Genomic DNA, 18989 nt, shown 5'->3' on the forward strand with positions numbered 1-18989 from the left:
CACAAGCACCTCGCGCCCTGAAACGATGCCAACTGTGGACGCGCACCAACGGTCTATGTAGTGGAAGACTCTGAAAATTTTGACCACCTGGGGTTCCTTAACGTGCACCCAAATCTAAGCACACGGGCCTACAGCATTTTCGCGACTATGGAAAATGCAGACGCCGCAGCCACTCATGAAAGATGGGAGACGCGCGCATCACGTTCCATTCTGACCCTGCCATCAGGTCTAGCGGGAGCGCCTGTGTTCCAGAGGTATATTTATTTATTATATAGAGTAGAGTGCTCTGGTGCAGAGTTGGTCAGCCACTCCGAATCTGACAATGCACGACACCATATCATAGATGAAACTGAGGTGGCTGCTTCAAATAGTGTGCACTACGTGCGACCTTTCGGGCATCTGTTCTCCATAAGGTGTACAAAGAGAGAAGAGATGCAATAAATGATGTCAGTTGAGAGCAGTGCTTTATGCAGTTTTCGGTATTGAGGCATGATTTCGTGCCATAAAAGGCATTATAGATGCTTGCTCATAAAATAACCTTACCAAAATTTTACAAATATTGATTGTGGCATCCATGCCTTGAGTGTGAATGTAGTGTGTCAAACAGCAGCACAACTTTAGAACAGTACTTAGTGTCTGTATAATTGGCATAATAAAACTGATTCAGGATTTTGCTAGCAGTCAACGACTGGCTATTTTCCAACAAGCAAGCAACAAAAGCAAGAATATACATGCATGCATACATGCACACCATACTTGGTTGTCACATGTGGAATAGCATTCACTAATGCAAAAAGAAACATCAATTTCGTTCAAAAAATGTTTAATCAACCAGCTTCCCCACATGTCGCCATGAATAAGAACTGCTCTGATGTCATAATTTATTCGGTTATATATTGCAACATTAGCAAGGTAGTTGCAAAATTTTTTTTCTTTGCATAAAGCAGTAAAATGTTCTAGTGGCATCACACCCAAAAGCAAACACAAACAAAACAGCAAACAGTTGTTCTTGACACATTTATAATATGTATATATACCTATGTTTATATACACACATCTTCTAGTGCACATCACTGAAGCAATTTGTAAAGGGCAATTTGTTAAAAAGTCAAGTGCTGTGGCAACACTCACAATTTTTAAGACCCCGCAACCACAAACACGAAAGGAAATATAACTGCAAATTACAATGTCATGGCTGCCCCGATAATCCATCTCCAAGCACTTCTCATCTGAAAAAATTCTACAAAAGCAGAAAACCATGTGTACAAAACACATATAAGATGAGTTCATATGATAAAAGGTACGTCTTCATTCAACTGGCCTGACGCAGTAGTCGTGAACTTGTTGAAAAGCCATAAAATTAGCCTCTAATGCAAACAGCTGAGCACATTTTTAACAGTCCTGTGTAAACTGTGCAGATATTTTTACTACTCTAACCAGAAGTTATCTCTCGAAGACTTACTTCAGAAAAAAAAATTAGCCTCTCGTTATGCTCTATGGCATAACCAACCAAACTCCCTTTCAACTGAAATAAAATACATGAAAATAAGCCAAATAGTTCTATTCATAGAGAGATACTATAAAAATTGATACTTCAATACTCAGAAATTGAGATAAGCTTCACAAGTGAAAAAGAAAAGGCCATTATTAAAATGGGCTTTTCTTGTTTTTCAAGAAAATGACACCACAAGAAAAAAAATAATTTCCATGCTACGAAAACTTTTTAAACGAAGAGTTGTAAGTTTTATTTAAAAAAACAACAACATTAAAATAGTGCCTAAGTAAACAACAGAGCAGCTTTCACAGCACAACACCCATGGGTAAACTTTGCATACAACTTTTTCATGCCCTTAAAACAAACTGAGAGAAAGGAGGCGGGAGCAAAAAAAAAAGCACATAGTCTTATGCTCCATCGGCACACTCTCTCTCGCTCATTATACCGAGAGAATATTTCTTTTCCTTGGCACCACACTTCTGGCATGTCAGGGTGTTTTGTAGTACACACACACACACACGCACACATCACGCGCATCGTCGTCTTCATACGAACTGTGAAAGTAGGCTTGCCCACGAAGGTTCTGCTGCAAGGTACAGCTGCACAAGGGTGGACAAGAAAGAGGAGCCACAGAGAAGTGAGAAAGAGGCAAGACCACTGGGGAAAGAAAGAAAACAAGAATAGTAAAATAACATTTATAAACTATAAGCAGTCTTTTTGCTATTTGCTTAGCTGCTGCTTCAAGTGTTGAAGGAATTCGTAGTAGGAGAGAGCCGATTCTGTTCGGTCGTCAACCATGTACTGCACAAAAAGGTGCCGATCCTTGCTGTCTTCCGTGTAAAGCATTGAGAAAGCATAAGCCATTTGCAAATGACCATACAACGGAAACTTAGCAATGTGTCTGCTAGTAGATACATGAACAGCACCTGTCCAAACATGACAAGTACAGTGTTTGCCGAAAAACAGAAACTGCTACAAGGATTTCAGAGAGCAGTTACTCATTCCTAGAAGCTGAATTCTAGGCTTTAGGACTTTACCAGACAATCTTTAGGAAAATGCGTAACATGCACAGGTCAATACACTGTTAGAGGGAACATGGGAGTGCATGGCTCCCACTCTGTGCAGCGCAAGCAGTAAAAACCATACACATGCACAAACCAACGAAGAGGCGGTACATGCCCCATGTCATGAGCTACTGAAACACGCTTACCATAGCTTGCTTACGGCCATCCTGTCACGGCAATTCGAAGGAGTTGTGAGGCGTTCAAACAAATTACATTTGAACTGACGGGCTTGTACTGCTTAATATCTCCGGTAGCTTGCTACACAGCCCACATTCTTCAAGGGAAGAAAGGGCGCAAAAAACGTGGCTGATCCCTCTTTCTAGGAATCATAAAACATGAAAGTTAAACGTGTCTTCACAGAGATAGTTAGGTGTTTATTGAGCATTGTTTCACCATAAGGGTGAAGGAATGAATGCTACAGCAACAAATTGTAAAATCACATGAAGAATGGCCAGCAGCTCGAAACTTGCAACGTGCACCTCAAGCAGGAAACACGCACAAAATGAGCATACACAGGGCGAGCATGAACTAACAACTGCCAAAGCTCAACAAATAAAGTGCGCTGTTCAAACAAAAAGAAACAAACGGAAATGTAGTGGCACACCCCCACTATCACTCACAGCGCAACGAATCCAGATCCAGATCGCTGCACTCGGTGCATTCCCGCTTACACTGCCCGGACCCCGCGTGGCACAATTCGCGCACAATAAAGATCATGTTCTCCCTCCAGCGTTCGTCGTGTGCTGACGTACATTCCGCTGCTCTCCTACACGCGTCTGTCTATAGACAACGTACCTCGTGTCTCTATCTTGGTGACCCGGACGTGAGGGCTACCTACTAACACGAGCCCGACAGCACACGACCGCAGCAACCGCAGTCAACGGTGGGGAACGAGATCATGCCCTGACAGCGGACATGGAAGCGGTTTTCAATGTGCAAGTGCCGCTATTTTTGTCCAAGAACCTACTAGTTTGGTTTGTTCAAATAGAAGCGCTATTCGACTTGCATCGCATAACTTCACAATGAGTGGAGTCCTTGCATGTCGTTTCAACTCTGCCCTCGAACGTTGCAGACAAGTTGGACGACGTTTTGAGCGTGCCACACCCATCCGAGCCGTAAGAACATTTCAAAGCCATTGTTCCGAAGCAGAAAATGGCTTCGGAGCATAGCTGCCTACAGCAACTCCTCAATGCCGAAGAGCTCAGAAACAGGCGACCATCACAGATGCTGCACCGAATGTGCCAGCTTGTCGGCGACAGCGCGCAAGACTCCGAAAGCCCACTGCTTTACGAGTTGTTTTTACAACGGCTGCCCCCTGTCTTGGTTGCTGCTGGTGAGATGCCACTAGAAAAGTTAGCGGATCTGGCTGATCGTACATACGCATACTTCCCTGCTGGCCCCGCAGTTGTGTCGGCAATCGCCATGACACCTGACACAGAAGCACGGCACTCTCGCCTCGAGGAGATAGTCGACAAACTCGCTGCCTCCATCCCTGCGATGTGGACTTCAAAGCCTCGCCGTTCTCGTGGCAGCTCACATTCACAATCCTGCTCACTCTCAACAAGTAACCGTTACGGCTACTGCTGGTACCGCGCTCGTTTTGATGCCAGTCCTATGAAGTGCCGAAAACCCTGTCGCTGGCAGGGAAACACAAATGCAAGTCGCCAATGCCGGGGAGTGACTTGCAGGATACCACAATGACACGCAGCCATCTTTCTACACATCAGACAGAACAACAGGACGTCATTTCCCGGTGGACAGGGGTGCCGAGGTGAGCGTTATTCCTGCCTCACATCTCAATCGGCAATGCGCTAAGAGGACGGCATCATTACAAGTTGTGAACAGTTCCGCAATCGCCACAATTAAACAGCTCTCACTAACCATTGACTTAAGATTGTGCCACACATTTTGGTGGATATTAATTATCGCTGATGAGCGCGAATTGCACCACACGCGGTCCGGGCGCTATAAGCGGGAGTGCACTGAGCCTTCGCTCAAGATTCATGGCGTTGTAAGCGATAGTGGGGGCGTGCCGCTACAAGAAGAAAACAGAAAGACGCAAGAAACAAATGCACAAATATACACAGAAGAAGCGCGAACAACTCTCACAATTCTTACTTCGAGCGTAAGCAGCGTGCTCCTTTCCTAAAGGCGGCCAAGACAGCAAGCAAAGTGACCTTCGTGCTCTTTAGAATCAAGTCTGATAAGCGTGCGCACAGGAGAGACCATGCTCCATAGAAATGCCGCCCATAGAAACGTGAAAGGCAACAATCTTTAAAGCACGCCCAACGCTATCTCATTTCGCCATCTTGCTGCACGAAAATGTGCCGAAGTTGCGGAGCTCTGAGGACCGCCAAACAGTGTATATTGTATATAAATGGCTTGGCGTTAGCAGGTTTGACAACGTCTGCTTACTGGTCCAGTGGTTAGCGCCACGCGCTGCGGATTGAGAGGTTGCTGCTTCGACGCCCCACAGCAAAACCTTTTTCTTTCTCAGTTTTTTTCTTTGCAATCTGTTAGTACATATTTGACAACAACATATCTGCCACGAAAATATTTCAGCGGAGTCATGGTGGACTCCCGCATAAAACTGTTCGCACACTTATCGGCATGCGATTGCTCGGCAGGCCCGCAACGACATGGCCCCGCTAAATCTAGGATGGCTAGCCTACTCAAACATAGGAGCGTTTCAGTACCAGACGACGCACAGCATGTGCCATCTCAGCGTTGTTTTGCATATACGGTTGGTTTTGGCCATTTGCTGTGCGTGGCGCTGCGCAGAGCATGAGCCACACGCTCACGTGTTCCCTCTACCAGTGGACCGACCTGTACATTGCATCTAGAATTTCTAGTTTCACCTTCACACTTCCGAATCTCCTAGCTACGAGAAATTTATATGTGTGAACGTAATGCCCGGAGAGGATAACTGATGAAGACTATACTGCTTGAAATGCATCTGCCATATTTCCTATGTTATTTGCGAAGTTGTTTGTCACAGACTTCCAGATGAGTACTTCATGATACAAATATCAACACATGCTACACATGATACTGCAAGGTTTCAACCTTCAACATTGTTTCACCTACCTGTGCAGAGTTTTTTATCATTATTTATTATCACAATTTTTTATCACCCGATAACACCACATAAGCAAGAAACAAACATCACAAAGCATGACAGAGCTAAGCTGAATACAAGTGCCGCATGTGAACGCACCTGATCACCCTGAGGGGGCTGTAGAAGGGTCGTCTTGACTGCGTCCAGGAAAGCAAGTTTCGTACCCTTTCAGACTCCTCAGTTTCAAGCTGGGGCAGCTCATTCTGCACAGCAAAAGTCGTAAGTACTCTTCTTTTAGTTTAACATATAAGCACATAATTCATGGTATCTGAAGCGCCAAAACCACAATTTCTCGTTCAAGTATGCCATGGTGGGAAAATCCAAATCAATTATGACAAGTAGGGGTTCTTTTAATGTGCATGTGAAAGTACATGCTTAATAGTGCATTTCACTGACATCAAAGTGCGGCCATCATGGTCAACTGCCATACCTACATTCTCAAATAGCAGGCTAAAAAAAGCATAATGCATGTGCCAGTGCACGCAATGAATGCTATAATTTAGTTTAGTCGATAGAACCTATATGGGTAATGAAAATGAATAATAAAATCGTCCTTTCTCATACAGTCAGGAGGGCAAAAGAGAGGGTACCGTTTCAGTCACATTGACTTACTACAGGTGATAAGCACCTCTGAAAATTGGAATAAATGTGCTCACACGACTGCTTACTACACAATGTTACATATTAATCTGCGAATCCTGGTGTAAAGTTTTTGCACTTACTGTACTTAAATATAATTTAGGGGTGACAAATATTAAAAATTTTAATTGTACATAGACGATAGCTCTTGAAACACATTTCACATTCAGCTGCCAAAGATTAGTTACTGGAGTCTAAAAGGAGAAAGACGCATGCAAATAAGGATTGTTGAGAATCATTCTTCAGCAAGAAAGCCGTAATTGTTGCTTGGAGACATAAGGTTTTAAGGGACAGGTTTCCTGATGCGATAATTTTCAGTGATTCGACAAGAATACCATGAATTACACTTAAGCTGGCCTCCGAATAGAATTACGCATCACCTTTTGTGAGCACATGTGCATCTGGTGAAGTACATTCCCCAATTATCACTACTGCCATTGATGTAGTGCACAAACAACTAAAAGCAGTTATTTACAATGTCCAGGTTGAACAGACATCCAGTTACAGATAGCATTACATGCACGTATGATGACTGCATGCATGAAAGAATGTGAAAACGCCACTTTTGAAATACAACTCCATGAAATATTTAACTACCTTATTTTCTGAAATATAACTGCTCAAAATATTAAAAAAACCGAGGCTAAAGGTGAATTTGGTGCACATGCTGGATTCACAGCATGACTTTAATTTTAAAGAAGAAAGGAGACTAAACGACACTACACAAAAAATCCCCCCCCCCCCCAATTTATAATGGGCTACAGTTATTTATATGTAAATGTAAGCTACACACAAGAAAATAAAGTATGTCACATTGTTTAGAAATGAAACAATACTCATCATTCAATTTAATATATGGAGGCAGTTTTTATCAAACATATACATTTGATTTAGAGATTCCAATACCTAGATATCCCTAATTATATGCAACCATCCAGCACAGGATAGGATGCACGCACCGTATGTTAAGCAACGAGTGAACCCATCACAGCAGAAGGAAATCTTTTGGCGCTCGTGTCACTTCTGGCTGATCGTAATGATAGCACTTTTATCAAATTGAGGTTTCTTTTCATAAATTGTTGTCATTCAAAAGCTTTTGTTAAAATACAATAATTTTGTGTATTTCTTGTGTTTATAATGGTGAAAAAAACAAGCCATCTTTGCCCAAGCTAACCTAAATTGGAGCCAGTCATCCTGATGACACACACAAAAAAAGAACAGCTTTAAGCTCTGTTCAATGGACTGGCACAGCCTTCAGACCATGCAGTCATGACAGTAGCACAAAGATAGTAGGACTGCCAATAAAAGGAAGCCTACCGAAATATAGAAAAAATATTCTTTTTTACAGCATTCTTCACTGCATGGGGCATTAAGTGCACTTTGCACTTACTGGTAATTCAAACTCTTTTGATAATTCAAACAGAATCGTGAGGCGCCCTCGAGTATATATCACTGCATACCTGCCAAGTTGAAGGATTCTGAATCTGGGAGATTTCCGCAGAATGGGGGGGGGGGGGGGGGGCTAAATTATTTGCCACCATTTTTTTTGGCACCAAAAGAAAACAAAAACATTGCAAAAAACAAGGGGGGGGGGGGGAGAGGTCCCAATCACAAGTGCAAACATTGGCGCTGCAGCCTTATAGTGACTTGAAGTGGCCGAAACACACGAGGGTAGGGTTTCCCACTAAGGTGAGAATCTCAAAGGGGGAGTGCAAATGCTCCTGAAAGTTCGCGTCATCAAAACAACTAGCATAATTTCTTTCCGTCAAAACCACTCGCGTATATCTTCTTGGGAAACATGTGAACGGACGGAATGGCACGACAGGCTCCCAAGATAGCGCGGGTCAAAGCTTTGCTCGCTACTAGGTTCTTTCGACAGGAACGCCAACACCCTTCTAGCCTTTTTTATGACTAACTTTAACCTACCATTGCATTAGCCGCGTGCCATCAAAGCTCACAGATTGCTAACGCGTGGACGCGACCGTGGTTTCGGACTTGCCGGTTGTGGCGAACGGTAGCTCCGTTTTCAATCCCCGTGCGCTGGCTGCATACGTGCTTTTAAAACTAAGTCGTTTTATGCTATATATTTATGATCACATCTGCCGCGGTTTTGTTCACAAAGTTTGCAGAAAGCAGCATAGCTTTGACTAGTTGAGCGTTGGACGCACACACAATTTCGGAGTGCTGTCAGTTACGTCGTTGCTTACATGATCGTGTCAAGAACGACTGCGGTTTCGTCCACAGCGGTTGTGGCAAGAACCTCAACCGCATGCACTGCAGACGACAGTGCGTGCACTGGTCGCACACGTACTTCCGAAGCTTCGAGCGCGCAGCTCTCGGCCTTCATTCGATGGTTACAGTACTAGAGTTGCTACGACCTACAGCGACTAGGAAAAGTGTTTGGAACATTCAAATTTTCGTCCAATGAACACAGTGGAATTTGGCTGGGGAATTTCATGAATTTGTATCTGGCACAGTTTCGCATCACTGAGATTCAACTGTACGTTTTGATTAATGCCTTCTAAATTCACTTCCTGAAATGCTCCTAAAAATGTGGAGTGGATTCACCTGCATTTTTGTCAATGTGGCCAGATCACGCACAGAAATATAAATTTCTGGGAGATTTTCCCAACAACAGTACAAATTAAAGAAACGGTCGAAATCTGGGAGCCTCCCAGACAATCCGGGAGACTTGGCAGGTACAATAAAGCCTTGTTAATTTGAAGTCACCGGGGCCATGAGAAGCCTTCAAATTAATTGGGTTTTCAAATTAACACAAGATACAAAAAGTGGTATGCCAGGAACTTGGAATTATTCAAAGTAATCAGGGCTGGAACAGTGAGCCTCACTACTGCCACCAAAAAAAAAAGGAAAATAGAAAAACAGCTGTCGTGATCGACTGAAGTACGCGCCTGCGGAGGGCAAGGCGTCTTCACTGCAACACGATAGTTATGCACGGGCAGCATGTCGCCTGCTCCTCGCTGCGTCAGCGTGTCATGATGAGATCATTCGCCCATTTCTTCTGGTAAAGTACAGAATTTGATGATGGCCAGTATGACGAAATTTGTGATGTGGTATGGCTGTAAAACATGATGAAAGAAGGTTTCATACATAGTTTTTGAAGTAGACGTTGCAGGCAAGAACTCCACCAGCACTGCAAGTGCGCAAGTTGCTAGAGAAACCAACAACCAGAGGTTTGCATACATCGCGAATTTCGCCAATGTGTCCTTTGTTATTTCTTCATGTTCCCAGAAAAGAATGGGTAAATCATGACATGCTGACGTTGCGAGAGGAAATGTGGTGTGCTGCCCGGGTGCTGCCACTGTGTTGCAGTGAAGCACATTTTGTTTTCCACAGGCGTGCATTAGAGTTGACCACGAGACCAATTTCTTTTTCTTTTTTCCTCCTTTTTTTGCGCTGAAAGTAGCGAGGCTGCCATGCTTCAGCTGCCATTCACTAGTATCGCTGCATTGCATTGCCTAGTGGCTCTTAAGGATTGTATTTTCTGTGGATTTGCGGCGAAAGCAGGATTGGGAATCGGCACACAGCACCCAGAATTTTCAAATTAACAGAACTGGTGCAGACTGCCGCTTAAAATTATTTGCTCAGAATCACATTGCAAAATACGGGACAGCGGAAATATTTCGAATTAAGTGGGATTTTGAAATAACTGCAATCGAATTAATGCGGTTTTACTGTATGCCACTGTATATAGCCATTTACCGGCTATTTATTTAAAGGAGAACATTGCTTGTGGACATACAGTCAACGCTCAGTATAACGAACCCAAACGTACATTTGGATACAACATACCATTATTCAGCCTGAGTTTGGTCTGTGTAATAAATTATTAAACCAAGGTATAGTTATAACAGAATGCGACACAATGAACTATCAGCTATAGTGGACGACATTAGCACCATATTTCTTTAAAGTTGGATGCATAAAGCGTACTTTTACTATGTTGACTAGGGTTCACAACAGACTTGACCACGCTGCTCTCCGCACACTAATGCCACGATAATTCTAAATTGAATCTGACAACATTGGCGGCTTCCTGCGAAGTTAAGCCTCCAGCCAAGCTAGTCTGAGAACACGTTGATCATGCCGATGGTTGAAGTGTTGCAGCAGACTGAAATTCAGCATAAAGTGATTGCCTTTTCGTTCAAAGGTGGTCACCAATCTCTTATCACTACTCTCTTTTCGAGCTAAGTATAAATAAAAAGTTCTTGTTGGGGTTTCGCATCAGACATTTGTTATTGATTCATGCAGCAACGTTATTATGCATCGCAACCAAAGCTTCCAAAGTAAGAGAAACGCTTCCAAGAGTAAGTTTTGGGGCACCAAGCAGGTGAGTTTAACTGCCTAATTGGAATATTACGGTGAGAAGTTATAACCTACTTTGAACCGTCCAGCATGCCTTGACGCTACGCGGGAGAGACGCCCAATTTAAAGGAAAACTGAAGGAATTTGAGAATTCAATCAAACTTTGTGTTTAGGAAGGACTGACATTATTTTTGACGATGTCATAATTGTTTTCGTGGTTGTAGCAGCAGGAGCTTTAGAGCAGGCAAAATAAAAGCTTGTCTTGCTCCACCCCCACGAGCGTGATGAAAGTGTGGGCGTGTAAACATGCGTCATCTTCGTTTCCTCTGGCCCGGAGCAACTGTTCTTTCTTATCTTCAATCACGGCCTCCGTGACTAACCCATTATGTGCCGTTGCCGGAACTAATTGAAGAGGCCACACTTCAGCAGTGCTGCTGTTGCAGATGACGTGGCATACCGTGAATGATGTCACCGTGTTCGCTCGGCGTCTCAAGAAGGCTGGCGGCCACAGCCACTGTTTTTCCACCAAAAAGTGCTACTATTGGCATTCACTTTTGAGAGCTCTCCCATTGCTTTTCCAATTCAGCACGAATCAAACTGTCCTTACACGCTCCTCAGTCTTTTTAGAAAAGTGCTTCAGCTTTGCTTTAAGCAAATATGCCTCCCTTCCACAATACTAAAAAAAAGTATTCCAAGCTGATCAAGAGAATTGGCTGTTAAGGTCTGCTAGAAATTTTCTACTATGGGGCTAAGCTTTCCTGGAGTGTAGCGGCTGCATAGCTTCCTTGGACCTACTGTACTTGCTCATTATGAACTGGCGCTGCAGTTTTAAGAAATGCTGCAGGTGATTGAAGTGTTTTGTAAACATGCTGTCAAATACGTTCAACATGTATCACTGGAACTAGCCTGCCCTATACTGCTGAGCGAAATAAAAAAGATTGTCACACAGAGCAATGCATCCCCCCCCCCCCCACAAAATTTCGATGATACGGACTTCGGATAATATGAACCCATTTTGTCAGATTATGATAGTCCGTTGTAACAAGAGTAAACTGTCTTTGCTAAATTTTGACAGACCTGCTGAAAATTAACCTGTTCAGTTTTTATGCCGATTTCAAATATGCCAAAAATTTCTCTGCAGGTCAACTTCAACAGATATACGGGACTGCTACTTTCAGCTTTTCAGCTTTCAGCTGTTTCTTTCATGCAGTGCATGATTTCAAAATGCATTTGCAAAAGTAGCGTATAACAACAACTCTTCGACCAGTGGCACTTAGAGCAGCTTCAATTTATTGTTTTTGTTTTCTTTATGTGCTGAAAGTTGACCGTCATTTCAACATAATGAAGTTTCAGCACTCAAGCTTCATTATACTGAAATAGCAAATGAGAATGCTTTGCTTCACTGAGGTTAAAAATAACTATTCTTCAATGGATATAGATGCAAAAAGTGAAATGCTTCATTACACTAAGAATGTCATACTACTAGAGTTGGTTATATTGAGCATTAACTGTATATTCACAATATACTGAAGAGGAGAGAGGTGTGTACCATGTCCTCAGGAATGGCAGCAAAGTTTGGCACACCCAGCACATTCGTGCAGAATCGGTCGCTAAGTGCACGGCCCACGTATAGGTAGAGGCGGTCAACTGTGTCCAATGCATAGCAGCCGTGCCTATCAATATTTTCAAACGACAATTGCAGTCTAGGTGGCTGGCACACCAGTGTTCCATCCTCTAGCTCCAAGGCGTCGTGCATGAAAGAAAAAAAAAGTGATTGTTTAAAACTCACTAATACTTTGATGGTAAATATCAAGTCATAATAGTGCTAAATGTGTGCAAATATTCAAAATTTTGAATATTTTTCAAGTAATGGTTGCTATTCAATGGGATTCACATTGTAATTTTACTGCAGTACAACCTCGTTACAGCAGATGTGCTTACAATAGACATTAGGATATTACACACAGATTGGCATTGTCATGCCGACTTCCCTATTTGTTCCATTGATTGAACTTTGTTTACTGTAATTACTCGAATCTAACGCGCACCTTTTTTTCAACTAGCGAGTTCATAAATCGCATGCGCGTTAGAATCGAGCACGAAAAAAAAATTAATACGGTCATTCTATTGCTATCGGCCTTTCAAAATGGCCGCCCCCTACCTGCGTCGGCATGGCGCGTCGGCCATTTATGCTTATGTGTTTCCCATGTGCGGCTCTTCGTACGTGTGCTGAGGAGTTCGCCATCTTGGTCTGCATCAGCATCGATGGCATGGAAGGGCCGACTCTAAAAACTCGACGAGTGCACCACGATGCCGCTTTTAAAAAAAGTCATCGCGTGTGCCGAAACGGACGTAAATCATGTGTGCGTGCAGACTGGCGGAAACAAAAGCAGAATATTGTCGACAGCAAATATTCACGCAAAGGCTTCAGCGGACCACAGCAGGATCGGTTTCCGCAAATTGAAGAGCTGCTCGGCGAGTATGTGATTGAGCAGTGAGCAGCACAGCGGCCCGTGGCGACAGAACTGCTCCAAGTGCAGGCTATGCAGTTAGCCTTAGAAAAAGGGCTAATGCGGAGCCAGTTTAAAGTGAGCAGGTGCTGGCTAACTAAATTTATGAAGAGGAAAGGCTTTTCCCTCTGAAGGCGAACGGGCATATGCCAAAAGTTGCCGAAGGAGTACGAAGAAAAGCTTCAGTTTTCAAAGGTTCGTCCTAAACTTGCGGCACAACAACGGATCCCTGCTTGAGCAAATCGGGAATGCCGATCAGACGCCTCTTTACTTCGACATGCCTGGCACCACAACCGTCGAGAAGAAGGGGATGAAGCAAGTTCGCGTGCTGACATCGGGCCATGGTAAAACTAGAGTGACGGCAATGCTCCGTTGCACGTCAGATAGGCACAAACTTCACCCGAACCTCATAATTAAACGGAAGACGCTCCCGAAAGGAGTCTTTTTCCCGAGTGGTGTGATCGTGAAGGGCCAACGAGAAAAATGGGTGCGCGTTGCAATCGATGTCTTCCTTTTTTTTTCGTCGTTGAAACCGGGTGCGCGTTACAATCGAGGGCGCGGTAGAATTGAGTACATACGGTACTATGTAATCCAGTAACAAACAGTCAGATATAACTGACTGAAATTTGAGGCCAGCAAGGTAGACAGGACACTATTACATCTGACTTTACAACCATGCAGATTTCAGATTCAATCTCTTCAGACTTCAAACAATACTTGGTACACTTTCGGGACAGGAATAGTGAGTGCATCACAAATATCGGCATACTGAATAAAGAACAAAGGCCTCCAATTCCCGGTCAGTTAATAATCAGTTATGCCTAGCCTAATATTCAGTTAATAATAATCAGTTATGCCTAGGCAACAAAAAATGGTGTGTAGCATGCTTAGCCTTGCACTTTGGGGCACTGACAAGCTAGCTGCGGCCAACGCTGCTCTGAACGGTCGCTGCATGGCGAGCTTGCCAGTTGCCGATGCGCAGAACGTCCATTCACTGTTACGAGGAGCCAGGGGCAATATAGTTTATCGCTTTCGATGAAGCACATTACCGCTTCTTCGCTTTTGCATGTCCGCTAGATAGATAGTCGGGTACGCAATATTCGGAGCAAAGTTAGGGCCAGCCACGCATTCGAGCAGAAAGCTCGGATGCGACATGCATGACGACGGTGCCTGATGTTTCAAAGTACCTCATACTTGATCGCGAGTGTAAAGAGTTGTCCCGTGGTGGTCTTAATCACAAGGTCCAAAGTGATGATAAGTAACCCTTTTAAGGACACGTCTGACGAGACAATGCTATCACAGTAAGTCCGAGACGCGTCTCTGCAATGTTCACAACGAGTGCGGCGTGCTGTTATAATCAGATGACTGAACATTCCCATGCAGCTGCCTTGACTAAATCGCGACCTGTGAACACAGAACGATTGTGAAAACATCACTAAGTAGTGCGATTTCTGATGGTTGTGTTTGCAAAACACCATTTTTTTTCTGACCTTTCCAATGATTCTCACCACCTCAGCAGGCGCAAAATTTTTCTACAGCAGTTCAACATAGTTTGCAGTGAAGATTTCTTGGAAATAGAAAAAAAGCTACAGAAACTCCATGCTGTAGTGAACTTATTTGAACACCTGATGCGCAGGGCACGAATGGCCGGAACGCTAGTTACATGGCCAGTTTGAAACAAAGTTTATCGAGCATGCGCTGGAGCATGGGAACTGAGTGGCTAGACGACACTTCAGCATTGATCAGTGCGTGTTCGCGACTAAAGAAAACAAGAAGAACTTCCGGCTATAAAAAAGGTTCATTGCATATTTAGCGGGCCAAAACAAGGACAGTTTTCTTTTGTGAAAGGCAAAGTTCTAGTTTAGAGGCACCGTAGTCCTGCCACTGAATTGAAGGCCAGCAGCAGTTGGACAACAAGTTTCTTAATAACGCCATGCGAAATTTTTGCTGTTATAACTTGTATAACTTTTTTATCCCGCATAATGAACCCTCCCCCAAATTCGCATAAACTTTTCTGAAAAAAAAGGGCAGGTTCATTATAAGTAAATACCGTGTTCGAATTACCATCTAAATGGTCAGATGACTAACTCCTGGCAAATTCCTCAGCTTGGGTTCATGCCATATTGATGAGAAAACAAATGTACAGTCGAAACCTGCAATAACGAAACCTTGCGAGTACGAAAACCCCGTGATCTCGATGATCTCCCGGATGATCTCCCGGATGGATGCTCGCTCAGGGAGATCGTCGTTTGCTGCTTGTGCATCACGAGGACATGGCTTTCGAAAATTGCAACTTCGTGACGTGTTCACGGCTCGATGATTACTTAAGATATAATTATGCTTTAATTATGAGCAGTAGGTGGATGCGTGATCAGGTTACTACGAGCGCGCCTCGTCATCGGAGTCGTCTTTAGCCCTCACTCCGCCGACCGCGAGACTGCGGGCAGGAACGACGCGCTAGCGCACTCGTGGCGACGTGCTTCGTCGCAAGCAACGAAGCTGTAAGCGGCGACACGGTCAGATTACTACGAGTGGCTGCACCGGATGCACAATCAGATTACTACGAGCGGGCGCGCAGTCTACGAGCGCGGTGTGCCATCGGAGTCGGCTTTATCCTTAACTCCGCTGACAGCGAGACTGCGGGCAGGAACGACGCATTAGCGCATCCAGAACAACCCGCGGGTTGTTTTGGGTGCGCTGGACACCCTTCGCTCCTTCTTTGGCGCACATGATGACGTAGCAATGGACCACTTTTTCCAGTGCGAAGGGAGAGCTTTGAAGTTGTTGCATGGCAAGGGTCGGCCAAGTAAGTTGACCGACTTCTGGCAAGAAATTTTCGTTCTGCTGGCCGTATCACTGTTTTTGTGACTCATACTCGCGGCAACAAAATTCTCGCGAAAACGAAATTTTTTGGTTTCCCCGGCGATTTCCTTATTGCGGGTTTCGACTGTATTTCCGAGTTGCAGTGTGTACAGAAATCTAAAGAAATATGAGACAGACAGTTCATTGGTAATTCGTTTGCCAACATCGATGAGTGCTAAAGGAATCCTGAACACGGATTGCTTTCAGTTCCCTTCTTTTCGTATCATTAAGTTCGAACGTACAATCAGCAAGGTCAGCAAAATTGGGCTTCGTGCAAGCTTTGCTGCGAGTGCCAGGCTCTGTCCGAAAGTCTTTTATGTAACACAAGAGCCAAACTTAATTTCAAGAGCTGGAAACACTCTTTGGCTAGCTTGTTTTGACACCACATACTCGAACAGCACCAGCTAAATCACAAGGTATTGATATTTTGGCTCAAATTAGTGTAACACGTAGCCAAAACTAGCAAAGTAGCCAACATGTTTTTGTGCCACCACTGGCTAAGTAAAGGTAGACAAATTGGTGCAAAATAGTCGAAGCTGGCCACCCTGATGTTATCTGTCATTCGAATTCATTTATGTTCAGCAACCACTCACTCAAGGCATCAGTGACGCACCAGATGAGCCAACAAAGAGGCCGTTTCAACTTTTGCGGCCAGACCTCCAGCTTAAACGTTTCAATGTCAAAGACTTACTCATGGCGCTTCAGATGAAAATATCCACAGGGGTTGCGATGTGTTTGGCCATGACTGTGGTTTGTTTTAAGCATGCCGGCTTCATTTCTACTATGCAGGCATTGTGGCTATAGACTACTGATGTTCGCATGATTATCAACTACCTAAAGGGGCCCTGAAACACTTTTTCAAGTAACCATGGAATGAATTCACTGGAAGAGCTTATTGCCTCACAAATTCAACGAGGCAAAAATTTTAAGAATCTGTCTAGTGTGACTGGAGTTACAAGGCTTTGTTACATGCTGCTATTGCATTCTCTCTTCTCTAGTCCCAACGAAAGCGCTAGAAGCTAAGCAGGAAGGGATGGCAGGGGCGAAAAAATATTTATATATGTCACCAGCGCCTCGTGACGTTGAGCCCTTTGTTATTTTTTTTCTAGAAATGCACGGCTCTTTTAGAGTGATCGCAAGCACACACATGGACAAGTGGCGGCCTCCTGCGGTGATCTCTGCAACGACTGAGCGCACCTTGTTCAATTCAGCCAATGGCTGATAGATGGGCTTTCCATGAGTGATTTTTGAGCGTCTTCTGTCATTTTTCGAAAGAAGAGAAAACAATATTTAGCTGACTTTGATAATTTATTGTGAATTCCAGGCCACGTGCTGCGCTATTATATTGGGCTCACATCTTGTTGGGAGCATCTACTACCGATCGGCAGCATTTTCTGATCATGCTCAAAAAGTGTTGCAGGGCCCTTTTAAGCTTTAGTACTCCAGAAGTAAAAGTGCTTAATTCTACAGAGATAACCAGAGACAGCGTATACCTTTAAAGCTTGCAAAAACATAGGCAATACATGTGATCCATGCACCATTACTTACCTGATCATCAAGCATATGTAGAGGATATAATGCTGGATAGATGTAAGTTGTCAGGTACGACAGAGGCATCATTTTCATCTGCTCCATAGCAAATTCTCGTTCATCCATCTTGGTACTTATGCCCACACGAAATGCTGTCTGCAATGGATTAGAAGAGAATGATGGTCTATACTCAATATAAGGGGTATGATAAAAAAATGAAAAAAAACATCATAGTGAAAAACAAACACAATGATTTTTCAGATATTTCCTAAGAGATCAAAATTGTTTAACACAGAGTGTCCCTGAAGTCAATTTTTCGACAAGTGGTCTTGTTTTCTTCAAGGCAGCAACTGCTTTGAAGAAATGAAAAAACCACTAATCGAAACGTAGGCCTCGGCAACGCAGTATTCATTAATTTTTCATCACTTTAAGCTTCCATATGCCCCTAAACCTTCCCTCATTTGGATTTCCATTGTTTATGCACCTTGTCAACAAAGGCTGCCTGGGCGCTGCCATAAGCCCTTATGGGCTGTTGGTTAACATGCATGACCCCCCGAAAATGGAGGGTCGAACCTGCGACATGAGCTTTTGTACTCCCGTGCAACAGCCCAGAAAGAAGGGGATCCTCCTATACGATAAAAAGGTCTATAAACAGTGATTCAAAATTTTGCAAATGCTCAAAAAGCATAAAGCATTGTTGAGAATAGAGAATATAAAAAGAGAATATAAAAAGCAAGTAGTATGTTCTGTCCCATTTTCAGTGCCTCTGCAATCAGCAAATCCTAAAGATTACAAAACTTGCAAAAAAAAAGTTTAGCAGTATTCTAGATACAGTAGACTCATCAAATGGAACCTGAAGGGACCAGGAATATATATTGCATTTAACAGGAGTTTTGTTAATTGAGAGATGAACAGTGGTACAGTATGCTAGGACAAAAACAATCCTATCAGAGACAACTGTTCCATTTAAACAGCAGTTACGTTTAACAGATTTCCGTTTACCGAGAGTCTACTGAACATCAGCTCTGGGTCAAAGTTTTGATTAGTGGCAGATGTGAAGAGCTACACAGTAGTTTAGTACATTTGAAATGTACGAATTCTTGGTTCTTTTTTGCTGTAAAATCGTAGTTTCATAAAGACTTGCTAATGACTATACCCGCAAAGATTCTTCTTAATAAAGTAAGTACAGCTAAACCTGAATATAACTAAATTGACAAATTCAAAACAATATCTTTAGAAAGAGAATTTCGCTATACAGTGGTTCGGTATTAAAATTTGAAAAATAAATACAAAAAATGCACTAAAAAGGGAAATTGGAGAGAGAGCTCACCCAGAACTTTTATGTAGTGGTAAAGAACGCGCTATTATTGTGATAGCAATTATATGGATTGGACTGGTTTTCGCCATCGCCGCCATGTTTCCTAACAACCCCAATTTGATAACAA

General features: G+C 43.4%; 1 protein-coding gene across 3 annotated transcripts in view; it reads right to left on the bottom strand.

Annotated features, from left to right (window-relative positions):
• Window positions 1-806: 806 nt before the first annotated feature.
• Window positions 807-18989, bottom strand: part of LOC142776035 (protein transport protein Sec24A-like) — a 64059-nt gene continuing 45876 nt past the window's right edge. For 2 of the 3 annotated variants that reach the window (XR_012887247.1, XR_012887248.1), the window contains exons 3-5: window positions 12192-17700; window positions 5777-5880; window positions 807-2094 (exon numbers count right to left, since the gene is read on the bottom strand). Coding sequence is in view for 1 of the 3 variants with exons in the window: in XM_075878867.1 (XP_075734982.1) it covers window positions 1983-2094; window positions 5777-5880; window positions 12192-12398 (423 nt within the window). In the remaining 2 variants the exon portion in view is untranslated. Of the gene's footprint in view, window positions 2095-5776; window positions 5881-12191; window positions 17701-18989 lie in introns of those variants that run through there. The other variant, XM_075878867.1, reaches the window with a different exon arrangement.

This window comes from Rhipicephalus microplus, chromosome X (assembly GCF_043290135.1).
Source record: "Rhipicephalus microplus isolate Deutch F79 chromosome X, USDA_Rmic, whole genome shotgun sequence".
NCBI classification, from domain to species: Eukaryota; Metazoa; Arthropoda; class Arachnida; order Ixodida; family Ixodidae; genus Rhipicephalus; species Rhipicephalus microplus.